General features: G+C 50.2%; 1 protein-coding gene and 1 long non-coding RNA gene across 10 annotated transcripts in view; one reads left to right on the forward strand and one right to left on the reverse strand.

Moving 5' to 3' along the window:
- Nucleotides 1-23,102, reverse strand: part of LOC133750191 (katanin-interacting protein-like) — a 189,675-nt gene that overhangs the window by 70,801 nt on the left and 95,772 nt on the right. For 8 of the 9 annotated variants that reach the window (XM_062179620.1, XM_062179618.1, XM_062179615.1 and 5 more), the window contains 2 exons: nt 5,019-5,268; nt 2,319-2,450 (listed from right to left, as the gene is read on the reverse strand). In XM_062179620.1, coding sequence (XP_062035604.1) covers nt 2,319-2,450; nt 5,019-5,268 — 382 coding nt within the window. The remainder of the gene's footprint in view (nt 1-2,318; nt 2,451-5,018; nt 5,269-23,102) is intronic. The other variant, XM_062179616.1, reaches the window with a different exon arrangement.
- Nucleotides 5,265-8,167, forward strand: LOC133750193 (uncharacterized). Its single transcript, XR_009864679.1, has 2 exons — nt 5,265-5,808; nt 7,916-8,167. It is a non-coding gene; the product is annotated as an uncharacterized LOC133750193 (long non-coding RNA).

The following is a 23,102-nucleotide window of genomic DNA, read 5'->3' on the forward strand; positions in this document are numbered from 1 at the left end:
CTTTTTTTTTTAAAAAAAGGACTATTTATTCTAATTTAGCATATATGGGGGTCACCTATACTTAATAGAGAGGGTAAGCACCAAACCTGTTCAAAATGAAGATTTCACTGCCTTAAACAGTATCCCTGCTAAAAATACTGATGGGAAAACTCACTCTAAGAACCAAATGCCAGAAACAGCTGATAATTTGATTTTCATCTGATGGATAGAGGGACACCCGCCCCCCACCCCTCTTTAATGTGATGCATGCTTGTCTGACATGGAGACCAGGAAACTCAGTCCAGCTGTGGCTACCTTAAGTTAGTACTCATGTTTCGTCATCCTGGCTTTGAATCGTAATCTTGTTGATCGTTACTTTAGTTCCTCACATATTTTTATTTTATATATATATATATATTATATAATTTTCTTAAATATTTTTCAAGAGTTATTTATTTATTAGAAAGGCAGAGTTACAGAGAGAGAGGGAGAAACAAAGAGTGAGAGACCTTCCCTCCACTGGCTCACTCCCCAGTTGGCCAGGGTTGGGCCAGGTCAAAGCCAGGAGCCAAAAACTCCATCCTTCTCTCCTGTGTGGGTGGCAGGGGCCCAAGCACTCGGGCCACCTTCCACTGCTTCCCAGGAGCATTAGTAGGGAGTCGGATTGGAAGTAGAGCAGCTAGGACTTGAACTGATATGGGATGCCAACATGGCAGCTTAGTTTGCTGAGCCACAGTGGCTACCCTCCTCACATAATGTCTAAAGTCTTGCACTGCACGCTATCTGTAATTTGTTAGACCATGTCAGAACTTTGTGGAGAAAGGCAGATTGTACATTAACAATTTACAGTCAAGCTTGGTTTCTCTAAGTGCTACACATGAAGGTGTGTGGTGTGGGTTGAACTGTTCCCCTAAGAAGATGTTGAGGTCCTGACCCTAGTACCTGTGAACGTAATCTTATTAGAAACAGGATTTCACAGACGTCCAAGTCATGATGAGGTCATTAGGGTCAGTCTTGACCCAGCACGATGGGCGTCTTTATGAAAAGGCACGTTTGGACAAGGAGGTGGACATGCACACGGGCTGGATGGCAGGAATAGTAGGAGTTATGTGCTATACAACAAGGAACTACAGTAAGTGCGGAGAGACACGTGGAACAGATCCTTCCCTTGTGCCTTCACAGGGAGGCCCTGCCAACCCTCCATCTTGGACTTCCAGTCCAGTAAACCTCTGGTCTTTAAGCCCCTCGGAGTGTGGCACTGTCCCTTGTGACGACAGACCTGAGAAATTAATCCAGCGTTCAAGGTGACTGCAGTTGCCACATGGTCTAATAGAGTGGAGTGTCAAAGAGCAGAGGACTGAGGGCCTCACCACTTCCTGGCCGCGGGACCACGGGCACATCCCACAGCCTCTCTGCGCCTCGGTCTCCTCTGTACAATGGTGTTGATCACAGCAGTATCCATCAGGCTGCTCAGACTCGGACAGTCAAGTGCAGGATGGCAGGCGGTGCCAAACACACAGCCTGGAGGTAGCGCAGTGCTGCTGGCTCGCACTTTTATTATCTGGATATGGAAGAGACTGTGATGGTGGCCCAGGCCTGCAGAGACGGCTGTCCCAGCTGGCACAGCAGCATGCTGGGAAGGAAGGAAGGCAGTTCCCTCTGTGCTGCTCCCACCTTTCTGGGGGCTCCGGGAGGACTCACGCACAGCACCACGTGACCCTGGGTTTCATGTTTTGAACAACAGGCTTTGGGGGAGCTTCCAAAGAGCCACACAGGCTGCAGACAGTGGCAGCAGTGCAGACAGGAGCCTGTCACCTGGAGCAGCGGGCGCGCACACACCACGGTGATGCAGCACTGGACCGGGGGAGCCTGGATACTTGGTCAAGCTTAGCTGTGGGTGTGATGAGATCCTGAGATGAGACTGACATTTGAATCAGGCAATAGAACCAGAAGGCCCACCCTGCCCCGAGGCAAGAGAGAATTCTCCAGCAGGCGGCAGTCAGAGGTCCTCCGGTCACAGGTTCCTCCTGCCTGATGCTCTGTCTTGGAACATGGGCTCCTCCTGGGAGTTCTGCCCGCTGACCCACCCTGAGCCTGTCCACGCCAGCCTGCACAGCTGTGGGAGCCCGTTCCCAATCAGAATCCTGGGCTCGCTCGCTCTCTCTCTCTCTCTCTCTCTCTCTCTCTCTCTCTGTATGTACATATGTGTATCGTTTAGGTTCGGCTGCTCTGGAGAACCCTGGCTAACACAGCTGGGCCTCAGTGAGGACAGTAATGAAGCCACGCCCCCCACCCTGCCCTCAGCACCTGCCCCCTGCCCAGGGTCCCCGATCTCTTACTGGAGCACATCCTGTCCTGGTCTGTGCCTGCAGCGGGGGACTGGGGGTTCAGGCTGGGCTCAGGTTTGCTGGGAACGAAGACCTCAGCGTTGTCCTTCCGCTTGGCACACAAATTCCTTTCCCTTTTGTGACCTGCAGGAAGACAACTGCTTCAGACACGTGGCAGACGTGAGCACAGGCAGAGCGGGGACCTTCTGTACGGGCCTCTGTTCATTGCTCATTCACGTACTTGTTCACCAAATATTTACTGAACAGCTACCTTGCTCGTTCAGGATTAGCGAGGTGAATAATGCAGGCGACAAAACAAGTGTGCTGAGAGCCCGGCACCACGGTGTGGGAAGGAAAGGGACAGCCCGGGCGCAGCCAGCTTTTCAGATTTTCACACTTCTGAGCAGGGCCAATCGTACAGTCCACGGGGTTCATGGCTGGCGTGGCACCTGCAGTGATGGTGCACGCAAGGATGCAGTGGAGTTCAAAGACTCAGTACCAGGGCACTGCTGCCCTGCAGGAGCTCACAGCGTGGCTGAGAAACAGCACAGCTGAAGGCATGAGAGACCATGGCGCCAACAGAAGAAAGGGCAGGTGTCAGGGTCACGGACCAGCACATGGCCGGGAGGGTGTGACTGGCAGGTGTGTGCGGAGGCCGCAGTGGAGAGAGACTCTGGGGGTGGGTGGGCGTTACCAGCAGCACCATGGCAGGAGTGCCCAGACACAGGGAGGAGCCTATGGGGAGGCTGGATGGTAACAGGGGGTGCTGGGGCGGACAGGGCAGGGTTGGCAAGCACGCCACAGAGGCTGGCCCTCCCCCAGCTCAGCATTTCCGGTGGAGGAGACCGGAGCCACTAATGAGCCAGGGGATGACTCTAGATGCAAAGTGGGCAGATTTTGGATGCAGTTTTCCATCTTCATCTGTATGGCTACAGGATCAGCTAACTAGCGTGTCAAAGCCTCGGTGCTGGAAACCACCCCAGAATAAAGATGCGGGTGGGCATTGTGGTGCAGTGGGTTAAGCTGCTGCTGGCAGCTCCAGCGCCCCATATCCAAGTGCCAGCAGGACTCCTGGCTGCTTTGCTTCCAATCCAGCTCCCTGCTAATGTGCCTGGGAAAGCAGCGGAGGAGGTCGAGTACTCAGGTTCCTGCCAGCCACGTGGGAGACCCAGGTGGAGCCCCTGGCTCCTGGCTTTGGCCTGGCCCAGCCTCACCTGTTGTAGCCATCTGAGGAGTGACCCAGCGGATGGAAGATCTCTTGCTCTGTCCCTCCCTCTCTCTCTCTGTCACTCTGCCTTTCAAATAAATAAACACATCTTTAAAAATCAATGACTAGGGGCCTGGCGCTGTGGTGTAGCAGGTAAAGCCGCTGCCTGTGGTGCTGGCATCCCAAAACAAAAAGAAGAAGGAGTTGTCTTCTCTGGAGATGAACACTATGGGGTGGGGAATTTCTGGGGCTGGCTGCTAGGGCTGCACTGGTCTCTCCTCCCCCAACCCTCAGCCACCTGAACGTGACTGTATTTGGATACAGGGTCTTTAGAGACGCGATGACGTTAAAATGAGGTTATGTGGGACCCAATCCAATCTGACTGGTGTCCTCAGGAGAAGAAGTGGTGCTGAGGACACAGAGAGCCGTGGAAAGCAGACCGTATGTGGACACAGGAAGCTAAGGGGCAGGAGAAACCAGCCCCGGACGTCCAGCCTCCAGAGCTGTGAGACAGAAGCTACGGCCACGCCAGAAGGCCAACAGAGAGCCTGGCTTCAGATCTGCCCTCCTGTCTCTCTCTGCAGGCACGGCCAGCCTGGAGGACACACTTGGAGTGGACGGAAGGAGCAGCGGAGGCCAGGCCTGCTGGGTCCCAGCTTGGGGACAGGAGCAAGCACTGTCTGAAGCAGCCTCTTTCTGCCTCCTGGGTCCTCTTCCTCCCAGACCCCACCTACTGTGTGGCTCCTCCTTCGCAGGGTCTTCCTTGAAAAGCCCCCTGCCTCCTTCCTCAGAGTCACCCTGGTGGCACCAGTGGTCCATGTGGTTGGGTTGGGGGCACGCTGCTGCCAGGATCTGGCCCATCGGGGATACACACAGCGATGGGATCAGGGATAGCTCATGACCGGGGCGGGTTCCAGAGCCAGGCCTGGCCCATCGGGGATACACACAGCGATGGGATCAAGGATAGCTCATGACCAGGGCGGGTTCCAGAGCCAGGCCTGGGACTTTTATGCTGGAGCTTTTAGGAGAGACAAGTCCACGTTCGGATGGGGCTGCGGAGCCAATGTCTCTTAAAGGCAGTCGTGCCTCTGTATGGTGGAAAGCCTGCCTGGGAAGTGGGAGCAGCACAGAGGGGTGCAGAGACGAGAGGGAGAAAAGCCAGGAGGGAGAAGGAAGGGGAAGGGAAGAGAAACGAGCCCTACTGTCATCTGAGCCAGCAACAGTCCCCTTGGCTTAACTTCCCGGCGTGAGCCAACTGGAAGGGAGACACGGCCACACTCCCTCCAAGGCTTGGGACGGCGCCCGCAAGTACTCGCCAGACATTTGCCACCTGGAGTTTCAGGCGCCTCAGGAAGCATCCGGGAGTCTTCCTTCCATAGTCAACAGGGACCTGATGGACAACTCCACCCTGGAAGCGCAACTCAAAACAGCGTTGCAAGCCGAAGCCCTCCTGCTAGAACCAGCGACGCCACAGGCAACGAAATGCCACGGAAGACAGAACTCACTTTGAGAAGCGGGGTTAAATTCCAGCACAACGAGGGTGTCCGGGCCCTGCGGGGGACGTCCACCTGCCTCCCGGTCCTCAGGAGCATCCTTGTCCCCAGTGGACAGAGGGCAGTCACCTCCAGGACAGCCCTCGGGCTCAGGCTCGGGCTCAGAGGTGATGTCTTCTTCGATAGACTCATAGTCGTCGCTGGGACAATCCCCCTGTCTCCTCTGTGTGTTTGCACTGAGTTCCAGGCTTCTTCTCAGCTCCTGCCAAAAGCCAGGAAGAGAGATACACAGTGAGATAAGGCACTTGGCGGGCCGTTCTTCTGAAAGTCATTTGAACCAAAGATCTGTTTCCAGCACACTCACCTTCCACAAGGTCAAAACCAAGAGCAGAGGAAAGCCAGCGACCCTCTGGCCAGAGCAGTGCTCACAGTACCAATGGCAGTGTTTGTATACCTGAGATGCTGTGTGTGTGTGTGTGTGTGTGTGTCAGAGAGAGAGAGAGAGAGAGAGAGAGAGAGAGAGAGAGAGAGAGAAAGAGGGATGACCCTGAGGCTTGGTAAAACAGACTGTCGGGGAGGGCTTTTGCATTTGGTACTCAGCTTATATCATTGCTTGAGACACCTCCATCCCCTATTGGAGTGCCTGGTTCGAGTCTCGGCTCCTCTGCTTCTGCTCCAGCTTCCTGGTACTGCACACCCTGGGAGGCAGCAGGTGATGGCTCAAGTACTTGGATCCCTGCCGCCCACACAGGAGACCCAGATGGAGTTCCAAGCTCCTGGATTTGGCCTGGCCCAGCCACAGGTGTGGTGAGCATCTAGGGGAGTGAACCAGTAGATGGAAGACCTCGCTGTGTCTTTCAAATAAAAGTGAAAATAACTAGATAAATGCATACTTAGAAACACAAACATATATACAAACATAAACTCATACAAAACAGATTGTGGAGACCTATCCTCAGATTCTGTAACTCAGTGGGGCCTGAGAATTTACATTTCTAAGAAGCCAATGATGCTCAGGCTGCTGGTCCCAGAAGCCAGCTCTGCAAATGAAATCCCAAAGGCCTCCAAACGACCCTGAAAGTGCAGCCGGTGAGACGCCGGCAGGGAGCTGCTGGTGGCTGTCCTGCCTCTAGCAGGGTGCGGCACAGCATCTAAATGTGAAATGTCAGAACATTTCCCACTTGACTGTAACTGCCTGCGGATTTTTTTTTTTTTTAACGATGCTTTTGTCTTCTTGGGATTATAGGCCAAGCGTTAAGATTTTTACTTTAGAACTTAACTATTAACTGCTGGATAAAACAAATGTTTATGTTTCTTTTTTCTTCCTGAGACTGTAGGTCAGGCATTAAGAGCTATACTTAGAGTGACCAGAAAAATGTAGCATCCAAACCAGGACATTTCTCTGAAAGGGGAAAATAAGGCTTGGTTAAATTTGTGATGAGATGAAAGAGGATAAACTGAACAGCCAGGGAGAGCCAGTACATGGAGTCACCCTAGCTCTACTAGCCCTATAGCCCTTGTCGTATCTATCATACTTCTGGAGAAAGGAGAAGCAATCGGTGAAGGCTTGATGATTGACCAATAAACCTTTGTGTTTATGGTAGGCTGAATAATGGCTCCTCAAAGATACTTAGATTCTAATCTCTAGAACTTGTCAGTCAGAGAAGGCTTAGGAGGAAGTGAACTCCATATAGAAAACCTGAAATATGTCAGGGAAATCATCCTAGAACGACTGCTTGATAGAAAGACAGACATTGGGGCCGGCACTGTGGTATAGTGGGTAAAGCCGCTGCCTGCAGTGCCAGCCTCCCATATGGGTGCCGCTTTGAGTCCCGGCTGCTCCACTTCTGATCCAGCTCTCTGCTATGGCCTGGAAAGCAGTAGAAGATGGCCCAAGTGCTTGGACCCCTACACTCATGTGGGTGACCTAGATGAAGCTCCTGGCTCCTGGCTTCAGCTCTGCCCATCGCTGGCTGTTGTGGCCATCTGGGGAGTGAACCAGTGGATGGGAGACCTCCCTCCCTCTCTCCCCCACCCCTCTCTCTGCCTCTGCTTCTCTGTAACTCTACCTTTCAAACTAATTAGATAATTAATTGAAATACAGACATCAAAGGTGCCGCTGTTGAGGGCTCAGGTCCGGGGAACCGGAAACTGGGGGAGAGGGAACCCTGCTAGGCGGCAGCAAAGCCCTCATGGAACTGTGCCTGTAGTTACAGGCTAAGCACACTGGTAAGTGATGAGCCTGGAAATGGACTCAGCAGGTTTCCACGGAAGGTGTTGAAGTTGCTTCTACCAGCTGAGAGTAGGAGGCAAGAGCAGAGAGACTGGAGGAAGAGCTGCTAAGGGAAGAGGAACTAGGATTTGACGATTTGGGCGACTCTCAGCTGGTCCAGGCTGCAAAAAGATGTGATGATTAGGAGCTTCGCTGTCAGAAAGTGTGCTCTGGCAGAAAATCAAGTGGGTGGTGCACTACCTGTGGCTAGAACCCCAGGAGGGACCAAAGTTCAGAGTGTCCAAGTGCATAGTGGGCTCTTTGTCCAAGAGATAGACAGGGCCCACCGATCTCCTTAGACATCTAAGCAGATGCAAGGAACAGAGGCTGGGTCAGTCCCAAGTGATCCAGGGCGGAGCCTCTTGTCTAAGAGGGTGAACCTGAGGGCCAGATACAGGAGTCACACAGGGCCACTGAGAACGCTGGTTTGGACTGAACCGGGAGAAAGAAAGCACGGAATTAAAGAAGCTGGTCAGACTAGAAGCTTAAAAAAAATGGATTTACTCCAGAGCCTCAAAAAGGAACACAGAGATGTCAACACCTGATTTTAGATCAGCAAAATCCACTTGAGTTCACGGTCATGGTAAGTGTTTTTGTAGCAGCAGGAAGAACTAATACACCTGTTTACCTTTTACAGTTCTCTCCCTCCCACCCCCCAGAGCAAGTAGCAGTGAGCAGCTAAGACACTGATGGCACATAACAGGTGCTTAGTAGATATTTGCTGAACGACCGAGCAACTGTCAGCAACAGAGTGGTGGCTGCAAGCACGGGTGAAATGCACCCACACGCCCTGGAGGCGGCATCAGTGCAGTGACTCTTGCAAAGTGACTTCATGTCTCTGAGATGCATTTGGACGTGCTTAAACATGGGCAATTGAATCTCTGCCTCACAGGATTGTCTTATTAATGGGGTATGCATTTGGCACAGCAGTTAAGATGCTGTTTGGGGCACCTGCAACACATACACCACTGTCCTTGGGTTTGAATCCCGCCTCCACATCCAACTCCAGCTTCCTGCTAACGTGTCCCTTGGGGGCAGCAGATGATGGTTCTAATACTTGGGAGACCTGGATGGAGTTCTGGGTTCCTGGCTTCAGCCTGGCCCAGTCCTGGCTGTTGAGGGCATTTGGGGAGTAAACCAGCAAATGGAAAATCTTTGTCTCTCTCTTTGCCTTTCAAATACATAGAAGCAAATTTTTAAAAAAGTTGTTTTTAAAATTTTATTAAGGCAATGGCTTGATCCAGAGATGACTGCAACTCTCCCTGGAGGAGACAGCAATGACTAAAAACCTTTAGGGTGGCAACTGCCGTGGCAGTGCTCTCAGTACCCAGCAGGTGAAGCCAGGGACGCCACTAGGCATCCTGGAATGCACAGAGCAGCTTTGCACAACAAGGGGGAATCTGCTCCAAACATCAAGTGCGCTGAGGCCAAGCCACCCAGGATGACAAGGAGCACATACCCAGCATTTGATACTTACAAGGTAACACAAGGGATGGACAGTTGGCACAGTGGTTAAGATGTTGCTTGGGACACCGGCATCCCATACTGGAGTGCCTGGTACATGTCCTGGCTCTCGTTCCAACTCCAGCTTCCTGTTTATGGTGCACTCTGGCAAGCAGCAGGTAACGGATCAGGTATGTGGGTCCCTGCCACCCACGAGGGAGACCCAGATTGAGTTCCGGGCTCCTGGCTTCAGCCTGGTCTAGCCTAGCCCTGGTTGTTGTGTGCATTTGAGGAGTGAACCATTAGATGGAAGATTTCTCTCTCTCTCCCTCTCTGTCACTCTGCCTTTCAAATAAAACCACATGCAGTCATTTAAACTCTGATGCCTATGTGAGCAGCTGCTGGATAAGGGTGGACACCTGACAGGGTGGGAAGTGTTTAGGTCACTTGGCGATGTGCCCTTGGAGGGTGCTTCTCACAAGAGCTTGATGACCAGAGTTCAAGTCTGGCCTAGGTTCTCGTCCTGTCCTTGGGGGTTCACCACATGATCACGCCCCCGTACCGGCCGAGTGACCAGCCTCCATGGGTGCTGGACTCTCGGGCTTCCCGATCTTTCCTGAACTGCTGCCTCCGGCCCGTAAGCTGAAACACACCTTTTGTTTCCCAAGAAGCTCCTCTCGGCTATTTTAGTTAAAGCCACGAGGAGCAGAGGTGTTCCGGCTGCAGGAGATGGCCCGAGAAACCTTCATGAGAACCAGACTCAGGTCAGGGCTCACACCTTCCAAGTCCAACTGTAGTGAGTAGGTGCAGGGAGGGTCCACATGCTGACTGTTCCTCCCCAGGGAAAGCCAGCTCAACCTCGCTTTCAGTGATTACAGAACTGGCAGTCCTGTAGAGGAGACCACAGCTTGGTCCTCTGTAAACACATGACCGGTGCCTGTCTCATCCTTGCAATAAGCCCGACAGACCGGGAGAGAAATCCCCGCCACAACTTGAGTTCTGGTGAGACAGGACAACCCTGTGGCTCCTGTTCTTAGCCCAGCCCCGTTCTCAAAGAGAGTCAGCTGCAGTCCTGCTGGGCTGTGGGGGTGGGGCAGACGAGCCTGCGTGAAGAAGCCACAGAGGGCCAGTCTCTGTCTCTGCATCTCCATACTCTTCTCTGAGTCACGTGGGTGGGGGAAATCAGAAGACGGGTGCCAGCCTGCAGGGGCTTCCGGCCTCGGCCTAGGAAACCCCAGGTGTTCCCAGAGCCCAGAACAGTCCCCACTGATGTCTAAGGCCTTGGAGAGCCCCTGACCACAGCCAGTTCCAGTTCCAGGACTGGAGGGGGCAGTATCCAGACTCTTACACCTGAGCTGGCCTCCTCATTACCTTCACAATGTTGCAACCCCACATTTCAGCGACTGAATTTTCTGGGGTCCCCAAAACTTGAGGAACAGAGGCCATGAGCCTTTAAGCCGGTCCAGCTTCTCACAGTAAGTAAGTGGCAGAGCCCTGATGCCTGAGGCCCTCGCTGCATACTGTCACAGCTCCACCGATGGCAGCGCCACGTGGCGGCCACCCCTTGTGAATGCACTCATGCACGCACATGTGCTAAGGGCTGAGGTAACAGTGTGGGGGATGGGACGGCAAGACCCTCTGCCCTGTTCAGAGCACTCGGGGCGGTGGGGGAGATTGGCAGAAGGTGCAGAAAGAAAAATGAATGCGGCATCCAGACGTGGCCAGGACTGGGAGGGCAGGCCCCAGCCTGGATGGTGGGACAGAGTGACTGGGCTGCCAGAGCCGCAGCGGAAGATGCTCAGGAAGGTGGGGCATCGGTGGGTGGGGAGGAAGAGCATGCCAGGCAGGAACAGCAGAGCAGGGGCCGGGAGGCAGAAGTGGCTGGAGGGCACACGTGCCCCATGACAAAGGCGGGCAGGAGGGAGAGCCTGTGCGGGACAGGGCTCTGCTGGCTTCGTGGAGCAGTCTGGATTGTGTTCTGTGCACCATGAGAGGCCACGGAGGGACCAGGCAGAGCCAACATTCTCTGATCTCTGTTGTTTCAGAGACTGCGCTGGCCCTGGAATGCGCAGTGCACTGTGGGAGGTGGGCGGGGTGGAAAGTGTGCTGGGCTGAGGCCGTGCTGGCAGCAGAGGTGGGGACAGGGGTGGCCTGAAGATGTACTCTGAAGGTGATGGCTAGCTAGAAATGAACAGGGGAGGGCAGGCATCTGGGCTAGCGGGAAGGATGCCTGTATCCCACACTGGAGCACCCGAGCTGGACGCCAGCCCCCTGCTTACGCAGAGCCTGGGAAGCAGTGGTGGCTGGTGTGAATAGTCGCCGCCCACGTGGGAAACCTGGATGGAGTGCCCAGACTGGCCATTGTGGACATTTGGGGGAGTTAACCAGTGAATGGGAGCTTCCTTTCTGTGTCTCAAATAAATTTTTTTAAAAAAATCATTTTAAAAAAAAAGGAATTAACAATATGGACATCTTTGGACCCAGCCATCTTAGGAATTTATGCTTTATTCTTAAGTGTGCAAAGATCAGTCAGGCATCCTTTATAGGAGAGAATGATTCAAATGTTGATCAATAAATGGATTAAATAACAAATAGCATGGGCATTCATAGATCCCCAGGAAACCCCTACAAAGTATGAGGTAGAACTTTCGTACTGCCTCGGGTCAATATCAAGAAACATGTTTAAGGGAAAGGAAGCATGTCAGAAAACACACATATGTGCGTGTAGTTGCATGCAAACAGTCTGAGAAAACAGACACCAGCCAGTGACAGGGTTCTTTTAGAGGTTCACGTTATGGGGACCATCATTTTCTGCCTTACTTTTTTTTTAAAGATTTACTTAATTATTTGAAAGGCAGAGTTAGAGAGAGAAAGGGGTTCTGTCTGCTGTCTCACTCTCCAAATGGCCACAATGGCCAGAGCTGTGCCGATCTGAAGCCAGGAGCCAGGAGCTTCTTCCGGGTCTCTCACGCCGGTGCAGGGGCCCAAGCACTTGGGCCATCTTCTACTGCTTTCCCAGGCCACAGCAGAGAGATGGTTTGGAATTGGAGCAGCTGGGACTTGAACTGGCACACATATGGCTTTACCCACTGTGCAACAGTGCTGGCTCCTTTACTTTTTTTTTTTTTTTTTGATAGGTTCCCCAAACCTAAAATCCAAAATCTCCAAAATTCTAAATTCAATACATGTCGGCTCAAAGTGAGACCCTGGAGCATTTCAGTTCACGGATGTTCAACTGACAGAATCCATGCAAACGTTCCACCATCTGGAAACCCTCCTGCTCGCAATCTTGTTCCACAAGGGCCACTCAACCTGAACTAGCATGGACACAATTTGGTAATTAGAAAAGTGGGATGCATTTACATATATGTTTAAATTCTTTCACTCCTACACATACATTCTCCATAGGAGAGGTGGGGAATGGAGGTGTGGAGGACCCTGGGCAGCCAGGGGTCTGCAAAATGCCGCCTCACTGCCCTTGGAACACATCCGGTTCCCAGAAAAGTCACTGCAATGGCAGTGAGCAGCCACACTCGATGGTGGGAGACAACAGGGCAGCCACCAACTCCTGAACAGCATATCCAGCTAACACGTTCAAGTTCAAAAGCAGCAGGGCACCAATCTCAAAGAGGAAGAAACCCTGGAAACATAGCTCCCATGAGTCCCTCCTGAAAAAAGTTCCAAGCGGGAAAGGCCAGACAAGGAGAGATCAAAATTATGATACAAGTCCGTGGTTGATACTGCTTGAAACACCCGCCGCGTCCCAGGTGGGAGTGTCTGCTCGGAGTCCCTGCTGCTTCCTGCTCACGCGCACCCTGGAAGGCCGCAGATGATGGCTCAAGTCCTTGGGCACCCAGCACCCACAGGAGGGACTCATATGGAATTCCTGCCTCCTGGTTTTGGCCTGGCCCAGACCTGACTGTTTTGGGCTTTTGGAGAGTAAACCAGGGAATCAAAGAGTGTTCCCTCTCTCCCTCTCTGTCTCCCATCTTACAAATAAAATGAATTTTTCTTTTTGAAAAAATTTTTACAAATTTTAAGAAAATTTGTATAAAGTAAAATCACACACACACACACACACATATAGCCATGGAGAAGTTGTAGTAAAAGTGACCACTAACACCATTCTGAGACTGAACAAATTCTAGGTATGGATGCACATTAGGTTACTTATTTAAAATATTTATTTGAAAAGCAGAATGACAGAGACAGGAAGTTAGAGAGAGATTTTCTATCTGCTGGTTCACTCTACAAATGGCCACATCAGCCAAGGCTGGGCCAGGCCAAAGCCAAGAGCCAGGAACTCCATCTGGGTCTCCCACGTGGGTAGCAGGGACCCAAGTATTTGGGCCATCTTCCGTTGCTCTCCTAGGTGCATTAACTGGGAGCTGAGTCAGAAGTGGACCAGTTGGGACTTGAATCAGCACCCAGAAATGGGATGCCAGCGACAGCTTAACTTCCTGTGCTACAATGTTGGCTCCAAGTTATGCATGTTATGAACCTAAACCCTCGGTTTAGGCAGGAAAACCAGGAGAGCATCATAAGTACACATGCCTCCTGGACTTCTTTGCCATCAAGTCAGTCAAATCCAAATAGAGTTGAAAAAAGATGACGACTCCAGCCTCTTACTATTACTTCACAGTGTACTAAACTAATAGATTTTTTTTTAAATAACATTTCTTGTAATAGATTTGAATGTCCATAATCTCTCCTGTTTCAGATTTGGTTTCTTTTTTTTTTTTTCAATTAAATGTATGCAAAAAAATTCAAGTGAACTTGATGCCATGTGTCTTTAGGAAATACATAGAAGAGAGAAGGCTTGGTTTTGTAGGGCTGGTACCTCCTTCACAAAGGGGAAGAATGAGCCAACTGCAGGAACCCAGGCTCCCGGGAGGCTCACGTGATGTAAAGGCACCTGCTCTGGAGGCAAACGGCAGACGAACTCAGCAGCAACACCCTCTCGAGAAGGCCGCTCAAAACCTGTCCATCTGCGGAGATGAGGACCTTGGGCTAGTCGCTTTGAAAGCCAATCTGCCCACACTTCAAAGGGACACGGTGCTGTGAGATGTAGCAGGTGCTTTGAAGTTGTCATCCAGAACTTTCTCTGTGAAAACTTCCTTTATGGCTGTTCTTTAAAACCCTGTTATGTTCAATTTCGGTGTTCAGTGTTTAAAACGTGAAGTTCAAGCCCTCACAACAGAAAAGCCCTCTGCATGGCGGCCGGCTGCAAACAGAGCAGAAGACAAGGACTGGGTGCCGATCTGCCCCTTTGCTGAGAGCCAGGGAGGCTGTGGAGGGACGGCCGACACAGGCAGAGACTGGAAGATGCTGCTGGAGGAAGCAGCAGGTGGCTGGTGATCAGGGGATTAGTCCCTGGAATGCCCCATCTTCCCTGTGCTAGGCTAGACAAAGAGCAGAGCCGGGCGCCCATCAAACAGGACATTTTTGCGATATGATAACAACCACGATAACATCAATAGCAACAGAGACAGCTGCCAGCAGCCGGGCCTTTGAAACCTATCAGCCACTGAGCTAACCTCTGCAGGAACGTTATCTCAAGTCAGCACCCCACACTACCGCATGGTGAGGTCTCCTGAGAGCACTGAAGTGGAAGTCCAAGGTCACTCGGCTCACAATGGGAGGGCCGGGGTTTGGATAAATGAACGGCTGACTCCAGAGTCTGGGCCCTGAGCCTCGTGACCATGTTTCTTCCCTGCCTGGTACCAACTTGTAATCAGCAGTCTCCGGAGCGGGATGAAAGTCAGGTGCACGGGGCCGCGGACTGGCATGGAGCTGATGAAACTGCCCATCCATACTCAAAGCTGCCTCGAGACCGCTGAATGTGTCAAAGCGTGTGGTAAGCATCAGTGGATGGAATACTGGACCTCTACTTACACTTAGGAAGGACAGCAGGTCAGGTTCAAGTTCTGGCCCTGACGCTAGCTACCCTCACCCGCAGGTGAAGTGCTGAGCCTCAGGCCCCCACCTCAACATGGGAAAATTGCCTGACCACGTTCTTGTTTGCAACCCTTGTGTATTTTAAATTCACTGTCTCGGGGCTGTGTGGTATAGCAGGGTAAGACGCCACCTACGATGCCAGCATCCCATATGGGTGCCAGCTTGAGTCCTGGCTGCTCCACTTCTGATCCAGCTCCCTGCTAATGCGCCTGGGAAAGCAGTAGTAGATGGCCCAACTGCTTGGGCCACATGGGAGACCTGGAAGAAGCTCCTGGCTGCTGGCTTCGGATCAGCTGTTGCAGCCATTTGGGGAGTGAACCAACAGTTGGAAGACCTCTCTCTCTCTCTCTCTGACTCTACCTCTCTTTGTAATTCTGTCTTTCAAATAAATAAAATTAATCTATAATAAATAAATGGATAAAATCATAGTCTCCTACATCAATTTTGATGGAACTATGGCTAAGAAAATTTGAGTTACACATAGGCTTCAAACACCTGTGCAAATGCTTTTAGCTTTTTGATTCCTTTTACTGTCTAATTTCTTTTTCTAATTTTCTTCTTCTTTTTCTTTTTCTTTTTTCTTTCTTTTTTTTTTTTTTTTTCTGAAAGGCAGAGTTACAGAGAGGCAGAGGCAGAGAAAGAAAGAGGTCTTCCATCCGCTGGTTCATTCCCCAAATGGCCGCAACTTTACCCACCAGCTAATTTTCTTTCGAAGCAAAATTACTCTGGAGTTCAGTCTCTAAAGTGCATCACTGAAGAAAAAAAAAAATTCAATCCCTGTCTTCGAGAAAGCAGTGACGTAAGAGAAAAGAGCAGGGACAAAGCAGGCAGAGGCACAGGGATCTGCCGTGTGTTTCCTGGCTGCCAGGCTCCTGGGCAGGCCCCTCAGGACCACCCTGTCTTATGGCCCGAGCCTGCCCAGAGCAGGTGCGCTGCAGGAAGGATCACGCAGCAGGAAGTTAGACAGGGAAGGCAAGACAGAGACCCAACAGCAAGGAAGGCCACTGGCTCACGACAAATTCTGAGGAATCCCTGAAAGACAGATGGGGTCACATCCATGAAGAACCAAATGTAGAGGAGCTCCAGACCAGGACACGGGCAGGACAATTTGCAATCGAGTGCGGGGTGTGTGCGTGGCGGGGCGGGGTACTGAGCCCAGAGTCGAGGTCAAGGAAGAGGAAGCACGTGAAGAGGCGTCCAATGGCAGCGGCGGCAGGGTGGAGGGGAGCCCCTGGTGGCAGGGTGGAGGGGAGCCCCTAAAGGGCTTGACCCTCCCTGGCTGTGTTAGGTAAGAGGCAGCAGAGCTGCTCACCCACAGGCTAAAACCAATAAACAAACTGATACTGAGAGATTCATGTGGATCAAAGGTACACCCTATCAGATTGGAAATAGATGAAGCACAAATGGAGAACTATAAGGGAACATGGGTGGCCAGCGCCGTGGCTCAACAGGCTAATCCTCTGCCTTGTGGCACCGGCATACCGGGTTCTAGTCTCGGTCGGGGCACCGGATTCTATCCCAGTTGCCCCTCTTCCAGGCCAGCTCTCTGCTGTGGCCCAGGAGTGCAGAGGAGGATGGCCCAAGTGCTTAGGCCCTGCACCCGCATGGGAGACCAGGAGAAGCACCTGGCTCCTGGCTTTGGATCAGCGCGATGCACCAGCCGTAGTGGCCATTGGAGGGTGAACCAACGGCAAAAAGGAAGACCTTTCTCTCTGTCTCTCTCACTATCCACTCTGCCTGTCAAAAAAAAAAAAAAAAAAAAAGGGAACATGGGTAAGATCACAAGAGTCGATCAGGTCACATACACAAAAATAGCTAAGGATCTACTGCAGTAGTTTGCTAAGGAGGATAAGAACTTGCAGGAGCCTGATTAAAAATGTAGATTAAGATGAGTACTCTATGCCCCCTCCGGATCCACTTCTGTATGTAGGGTATGAGAATTTACATTTTTAATAAGCAGCCCCAGCGATTCTGATATGGGTGGTCTGGAACTGTATTTTAAGAATCTCTAAGCTAGATAACAATAACTAAGGGCTTGATTTAGCAGATGTGCTGAGAACTTTGTGCCCAAAAGAGAATGATTATTCTTTTAAAATATCATAGAGGATTCATAAAAATGATCTGGTTGACCACAAACAAAACCTTAAGAAAGGGACCAGCGCTGTGGTGCAGTACATTAATCCTCCACCTGCAGTGCCAGCATCCCACGTGGGCACCAGTTCGGGTCCCGGCTGCTCCTCTTCCGATCCAACTCTCTGCTATGGCCTGGGAGAGCAGTAGAGGATGGTCTGAGAGCTTGGGCCCCTGCACCCGTGTGGGAGACCCGGAAGAAGCACCTGACTCCTGGCTTCAGAATGGCATAGCTCTGGCCGTTGCAGCCATTTGGGGAGTGAACCAGTGGATGGAAGACCTTTCTCTCTGTCTCTGTCTCTATCTGTAACTCTACCTCTCAAATAAATAAATTAGTTAAAAAAAAAAAAAAGCCTTAGTAAACTCCAGGAAGATACAAACAGGCCATTCTCTGATTACAGTGTAGTAAAAATGAGAAATTAACACAAAAGGATAGTAAAAAATCAAACAAAAACTATTTACTGGGCCGGCGCCATGGCTCAGTAGGCTAATCCTCCGCCTTGCGGCGCCGGCACACCGGGTTCTAGTCCCGGTCGGGGTGCCGGATTCTGTCCCGGTTGCCCCTCTTCTAGGCCAGCTCTCTGCTGTGGCCAAGGAGTGCAGTGGAGGATGGCCCAAGTGCTTGGGCCCTGCACCCCATGGGAGACCAGGAGAAGCACCTGGCTCCTGCCTTTGGAACAGCGCGGTGCGCCGGCCATAGCGCGCCTACCGCGGCGGCCATTGGAGGGTGAACCAACGGCAAAAAGGAAGACCTTTCTCTCTGTCTCCCTGTACTGTCCACTCTGCCTGTCTAAAATAAATTTAAAAAAAAAAAAGAATGAACATTATTCGAAAATCTGAAAATAACAAATGCTATAAATATAAATATCATTATTTAAAAAAAAACTATTTACTTATAATGTTTAGAAAAATTTCCCTAAACATGGATAAGAAAAACAAACCCTGAAGTCACAAACCAATTAGAAATAAAAGACAATGAAAGCACTACACAGTAAAATTTGTGAGGCAAGGACAAAGCTATACAAAGAGGAAAATGTATAACCTTAAAATTCATACGCTAGGAGACTGAAAATAAATATAATTTATGAACCAGGATTACAGGGGTGAGGGTGGAAAATCCTAAAATTAAAGCAGAAATTAAACCCGTATTTTACTCAGTTTTCCTCTGAGCCGTGTGAATATTGTTTAACAAGAAAGCATTTACATATTGAGTGTTATTTTAAAAAGGCTACAAAATGATGTGAAAATGCCTAAGAACTCTAAGTAGACTACACATGCAGGCCATAAAGAAGATGCTCCATTCTCACATCAGTTCAGAAGTCATTATGTCATAGAGTTTGTTAGGCAGTTTCACATTATTTTGTAGCCTTTTTTATAACATCTAATACAAAAGTATTAATAATATTCAAGGGACTGGTATTGTGGCATAGCAGGTAAAGCTGCTGCCTGTGACACCAGCATCCCATATGGGCGCCGGTTCTAGTCCCGGCTGCTCCACTTCTGATCCAGCTCTCTGCTATGGCCTGGGAAAGCAGTAGAAGATGGCCCAAGTGCTTGGGCCCCTGCACCCACATGGGAGACCCGGAAGAAGCTCCTGGCTGCTGGCTTCAGATCAGTGCAGCTCCGGCCGTTGCAGCCATCTGGGGAGTGAACCAGCGGATGGAAGACCTCTCTCTCTCTCTCTCTCTCTCTCTCTCTCTCTCTCTCTCTCCCCCTCTCTCAAAATAAACAAATCTTTAAAAAAAAAAAAAACAGTCAAACAACTCAGAAGAAAACTGAGCAAAATACAGAAAGCTCTCTCCACCCTCTGGTCCACCAGATCCGGCCTTCTGTTTTTCCACACTTCATGACTTATCATCCGTTTATTCATGTGTCTATTGCTCTATCTCATGTCATTTCTGCTTTTACCTTACCCTCTCCTCCACCCTCAGCCTTGCAACTTGGCTCCTGAAGTCAAATGTTTAATGAAGACCAGAACGCGCTTAATCCTGCGGGGCTTGTATTTCTACATGGTGACAGCTGGCTACCACTGTCCTGCACAGCCCTCTCCACTGCCCACCAGACCATGCCCTGGGCCAGGTTTGTTACTTGTTACACACCTAACTGCTTTTTTTTTTTTTTAAGATTTTATTTATGTATTTGAGAGGTAGTTACAGAGAGAGAGGGAGAGAGGGAAAGACAGAGAGAAAGGTCTTCCATCTGCTAGTTCACTCCATTGCTAGTTCACTCCCCAGATGGCCACAATGGCCAGAGCTGAGCCGATCCGAAGCCAGGAGCCAGGAGCTTCTTCCAGGTCTCCCACGTGGGTGCAGGGGCCCAAGGACTCAGGCCATCTTCCACTGTTTTCCCAAACCATAGCAGAGAGCTGGATCGGAAGTGGAGCATCCGGGACTCGTATCAGCACCCGTATAGGATGCCGGCACTGCAGGCGGTGGCTTTACCCACTACGCCACAGCGCCGGCCCATCACTCGTGTGATTTAAAAGTCTTTTAGGGCAGACATTCCATCTAGCAGTTCCGACCCCCACATCCCACATGGGAGGGCCTGGGTTTGTTGCCTGGTACTGCTCCCCATTCCAGCTTCCAGCTAACAATACACACCCTGGGAGGCAGCAGCTAAGGACCGAGTACTTGGGTCCCTGGTCACCCACGTAGGAGACTCGGAATGAGTTCCCAGCAGCCAGCTTCAGCCTGGCACGGCCCTGGTTGTTGCCAGCATTTGGGGAATGCACCAGCAGATGGGAGATTTCTGTCTGTCTCCCTCTGTCTCTCAAGTAAATGAAAGAAAATGCCTAAAACGGTTCTTTGAAATTATCATCATGTGCCCCAAATTCCAATATTTCAGAATCCAAAATGTATCTCTCAACTGACTCCTCTACCAGAAGCAGCACAAAAATCTTTGTCGTTTTACGGGTCCTGATTCATGGTTTGGCAAATACTGTCACCGTAATTATAACATAGTGATGTGATGATTGAACTCGGCTTGTGTGGGCTGGCCAGGATGTCTAACCAACAACTCCCTCCCTCCCTCCCTCATTGATTCAATCAATCAACTATTCAATTCATTTGCTTAACAAAGATTTGCATACTCCCTCTATGCCAGGCACTTTTCTAGGGACCAGAAACACGGCAGCTCATCTCTGTTCTCTATAAAGCTTAGATCTGGATTGGGGAGGAATGTTTCAGGCCCTAAATGTATACCTTACAAATGACCTACAGAAATAGACCACAGGGTGCCGGCATGGGCATGGTGGTACAGTGAGTGAAGCCACCTCTTGCAGTGTTGGCATCCTATGTGGGTACTGGTTTGAGTCTGGCTGCTCTACTTCTGATCCAACTTTCTGCTATAGCCTAGGCAAGCAGTGGAAGATGGCACAAGTGCTTGGGTCCCTGCACTCATGTGGGGGACCTGGAAGAAGCTCCTGGCTTCTGGCTTTGGCCTGGCCCAGCCTGACTGTTGCAGCCATTTGGGGAATGAACCAGCATATGGAGGATTCTTTCTCTCTCTTTCTGCTCCTGCCTCTCCTGACTTTGAAATAAATAATCTTTTAAAGAAAATAGTTCTTGGGGCCAGTGCCGCGGCTTAATAGGCTAATCCTCCGCCTTGCGGCGCCGGCATACCGGGTTCTAGTCCCGGTCGGGGCACCAATCCTGTCCCGGTTGCCCCTCTTCCAGGCCAGCTCTCTGCTGTGGTCAGGGAGTGCAGTGGAGGATGGCCCAAGTGCTTGGGCCCTGCACCCCATGGGAGACCAGGAGAAACACCTGGCTCCTGGCTTCGGATCAGCGCGGTGCGCCGGCCGCAGTGCGCCTACCACGGCGGCCATTGGAGGGTGAACCAACGGCAAAGGAAGACCTTTCTCTCTATCTCTCTCTCTCACTATCCACTCTGCCTGTCAAAAAAATAAAATAAAATAAAAAAGAAAATAGCTCTTGGGTAAGGGTTCCATGAACTATGATGTATCCTCTACTCTATGGCTATTATCATACAGGAATAGGGTTTTCCTTTAAACTTGACCCAGAATTTATGACTTCAGACCTGGCAGGCATAGGAAACATAACCTAACCTCCCAAAACCTCCAGAGGACTGTGTGACTTGGCCAAGGTCTCCAGGCTTGCTGAGTCTAGGCCACTTGCTGTCTACTCCCCCAGGTAGGAACTGCAAGTCCAATGCCTTCAGAAGATGTAAGGTGATATAAAACATCCAGGGGAGTGGCGGCGTGGAGACCAGGGACAACTTGAGACGCGTGCTCAGAATAAGTTTCCTAATTCGCAACAAAGCAGCACCAGCGATGAGCTCAGCTCCCCGCCAGGATGGCTCACAGGTCTGGGGGCTGAGGCTGGCCCTGTTAGTCCAGGTCCAGGTCTGAGCCCTGCTCTGTGGCCATACCCCCTCCCACTGAGCACTCATTTCTGTATTTCGGCATATCTTTTCCAAGCCCTAAGAATTTTTTAAAAAATTTAAAAAGGCTTTCCTACATGCCTCTATTTTCTCCGGATTATTTTCCCTCAAGTTTGAGCCATATTTTGAATGTGACCAAAGTTAAAAAAGAAAAAAAAATTTAACTGACACATTAATGCCTTCACATGACACAACATTAATTTTTTAATTTATCTAAGTTTACCCTTTTTAATAGTAAAGACATAGATTAATTTTATATGAAAATGTCTCAGGAATATCTCAGGACTTTCTTGCCTTCTAGAATGTACAGTAAGGGTGGGTGTTTGCATTGTGGCTAGGATGCTGCCTGGTTCGTGTCCCACCTCCCCTGCTTCAGACCAGCTCCCTGCTAATGTGGACCCTGGGAAGCAGCAGACGATGGCTCAAGTACTTGGGTCCCTGCCACTTACAAAAGAGAATCAGATGGAGCTACAAGCTCCTAGCTTTGGCCTGGTTCATCCCTGGCTGTGGTAGGCATTTGGGGGAATGAACCAGTGGATAGAAGAACTCTATTTTTGTCTCACTCTTTCCATCTCTTTAACTTTCAAATAAAATTTAAATAAATAAGTAACTTTTAAAAAGATGTATTTATTTATTTGAAAGGCAGAGTTACAGATAGGGAGAGAGGGAGAGTCAGAGAGAGAAGTCTTTTCCATCTACTGGTTCATTCCCCAAATGGCCGCAATGGGCAGAGCTGGGCTGATTTAAAGCCAGGAGCAAGAGCTTCTTCTGGGTCACCCACACTGGGGCAGGGCCCAAGCACTTGGGCCATCTTCTACTGATTTCCCAGGCCACAGCAGAGTGCTGGATCAGAAGAAGATCAGCCAGGACTCGAACTGGCACCCATTTGGGATGCTAGCACCACAGATGGAGGCTTAACCTACTACACCACAGCACTAACCCAATAAGTAAATTTTAAAAGTTCTGTAGTTCCCCCATACACGGGCGATGTGTTCTAGGACCCCCAGTGGATCCCTTTAAACCACCAAACTCTACATATACTATATTTCTCCTTATACATACATACCCAAGATAAAGCATAATTTATAAATTAGGCACAAATAAGAGATTAATACAGCAGCCAACAATCAAATAGAACAACTATAACCATATGCTGTAATAACAGTTCTATGAATGCGCTTTCTCTTGCATGTGCTATACCTCAATGGTCAATCTGATAACTGAGACAGCCCCCAAGGAGTAACAGATGGGCAGCACAGACAGCGTGGATGCGTGGACAAAGAGATGATCCCCACCCACCCACCAGGCGGGACAGAAGGGGACAGTGTGAGTTCTTGTCCTGCTACTCAGAACAGCATGCAACTGAAAACTGATGAATTGTTTATTTCTGGAATGTTCCATGTATTATTTTCACACCTCAGCTGACCTCAGATAACTGGAACCACGGAAAGTGAAACCACAGATAAGAGGGAAATTGCTGTAGCTTGAAGTCATTTAGTCTTTTCTTGATACTAATGGTCAGTGATTTGTGTAGAAGTTGACCTATAGTGAGACGTTGTCAACAGCAATTTTTTTTTCTTGTCTATGTTTTTCTGTGACTTCATCTCCCACCTGAATTTCCAGAAGTGTAGGATATGGTTCCAAAGAGCAGGGCAGACCCTGCCCCCAACCCTCCCCTGTGAACCTCTGTGGATCTGTGTTGTTTTCACACTTTTTAGTCATCCTAATTTGGCATGACGCAGAAGAGTTGTTAACTTTGATTTTTAAACATCTTTCTTCTGTAGTTCCCCAAATCCAAGCCACAGAGTTCAAAGTACTCAGAAAATGTTCCTTCCATGTGAGGTGTGCTCTAATCTTCAGGCTGCTGGATCAAAATCCCTGGCAGTTCTTTTGTC

Source organism: Lepus europaeus, chromosome 21, assembly GCF_033115175.1.
Source record: "Lepus europaeus isolate LE1 chromosome 21, mLepTim1.pri, whole genome shotgun sequence".
Taxonomy (NCBI): domain Eukaryota; kingdom Metazoa; phylum Chordata; class Mammalia; order Lagomorpha; family Leporidae; genus Lepus; species Lepus europaeus.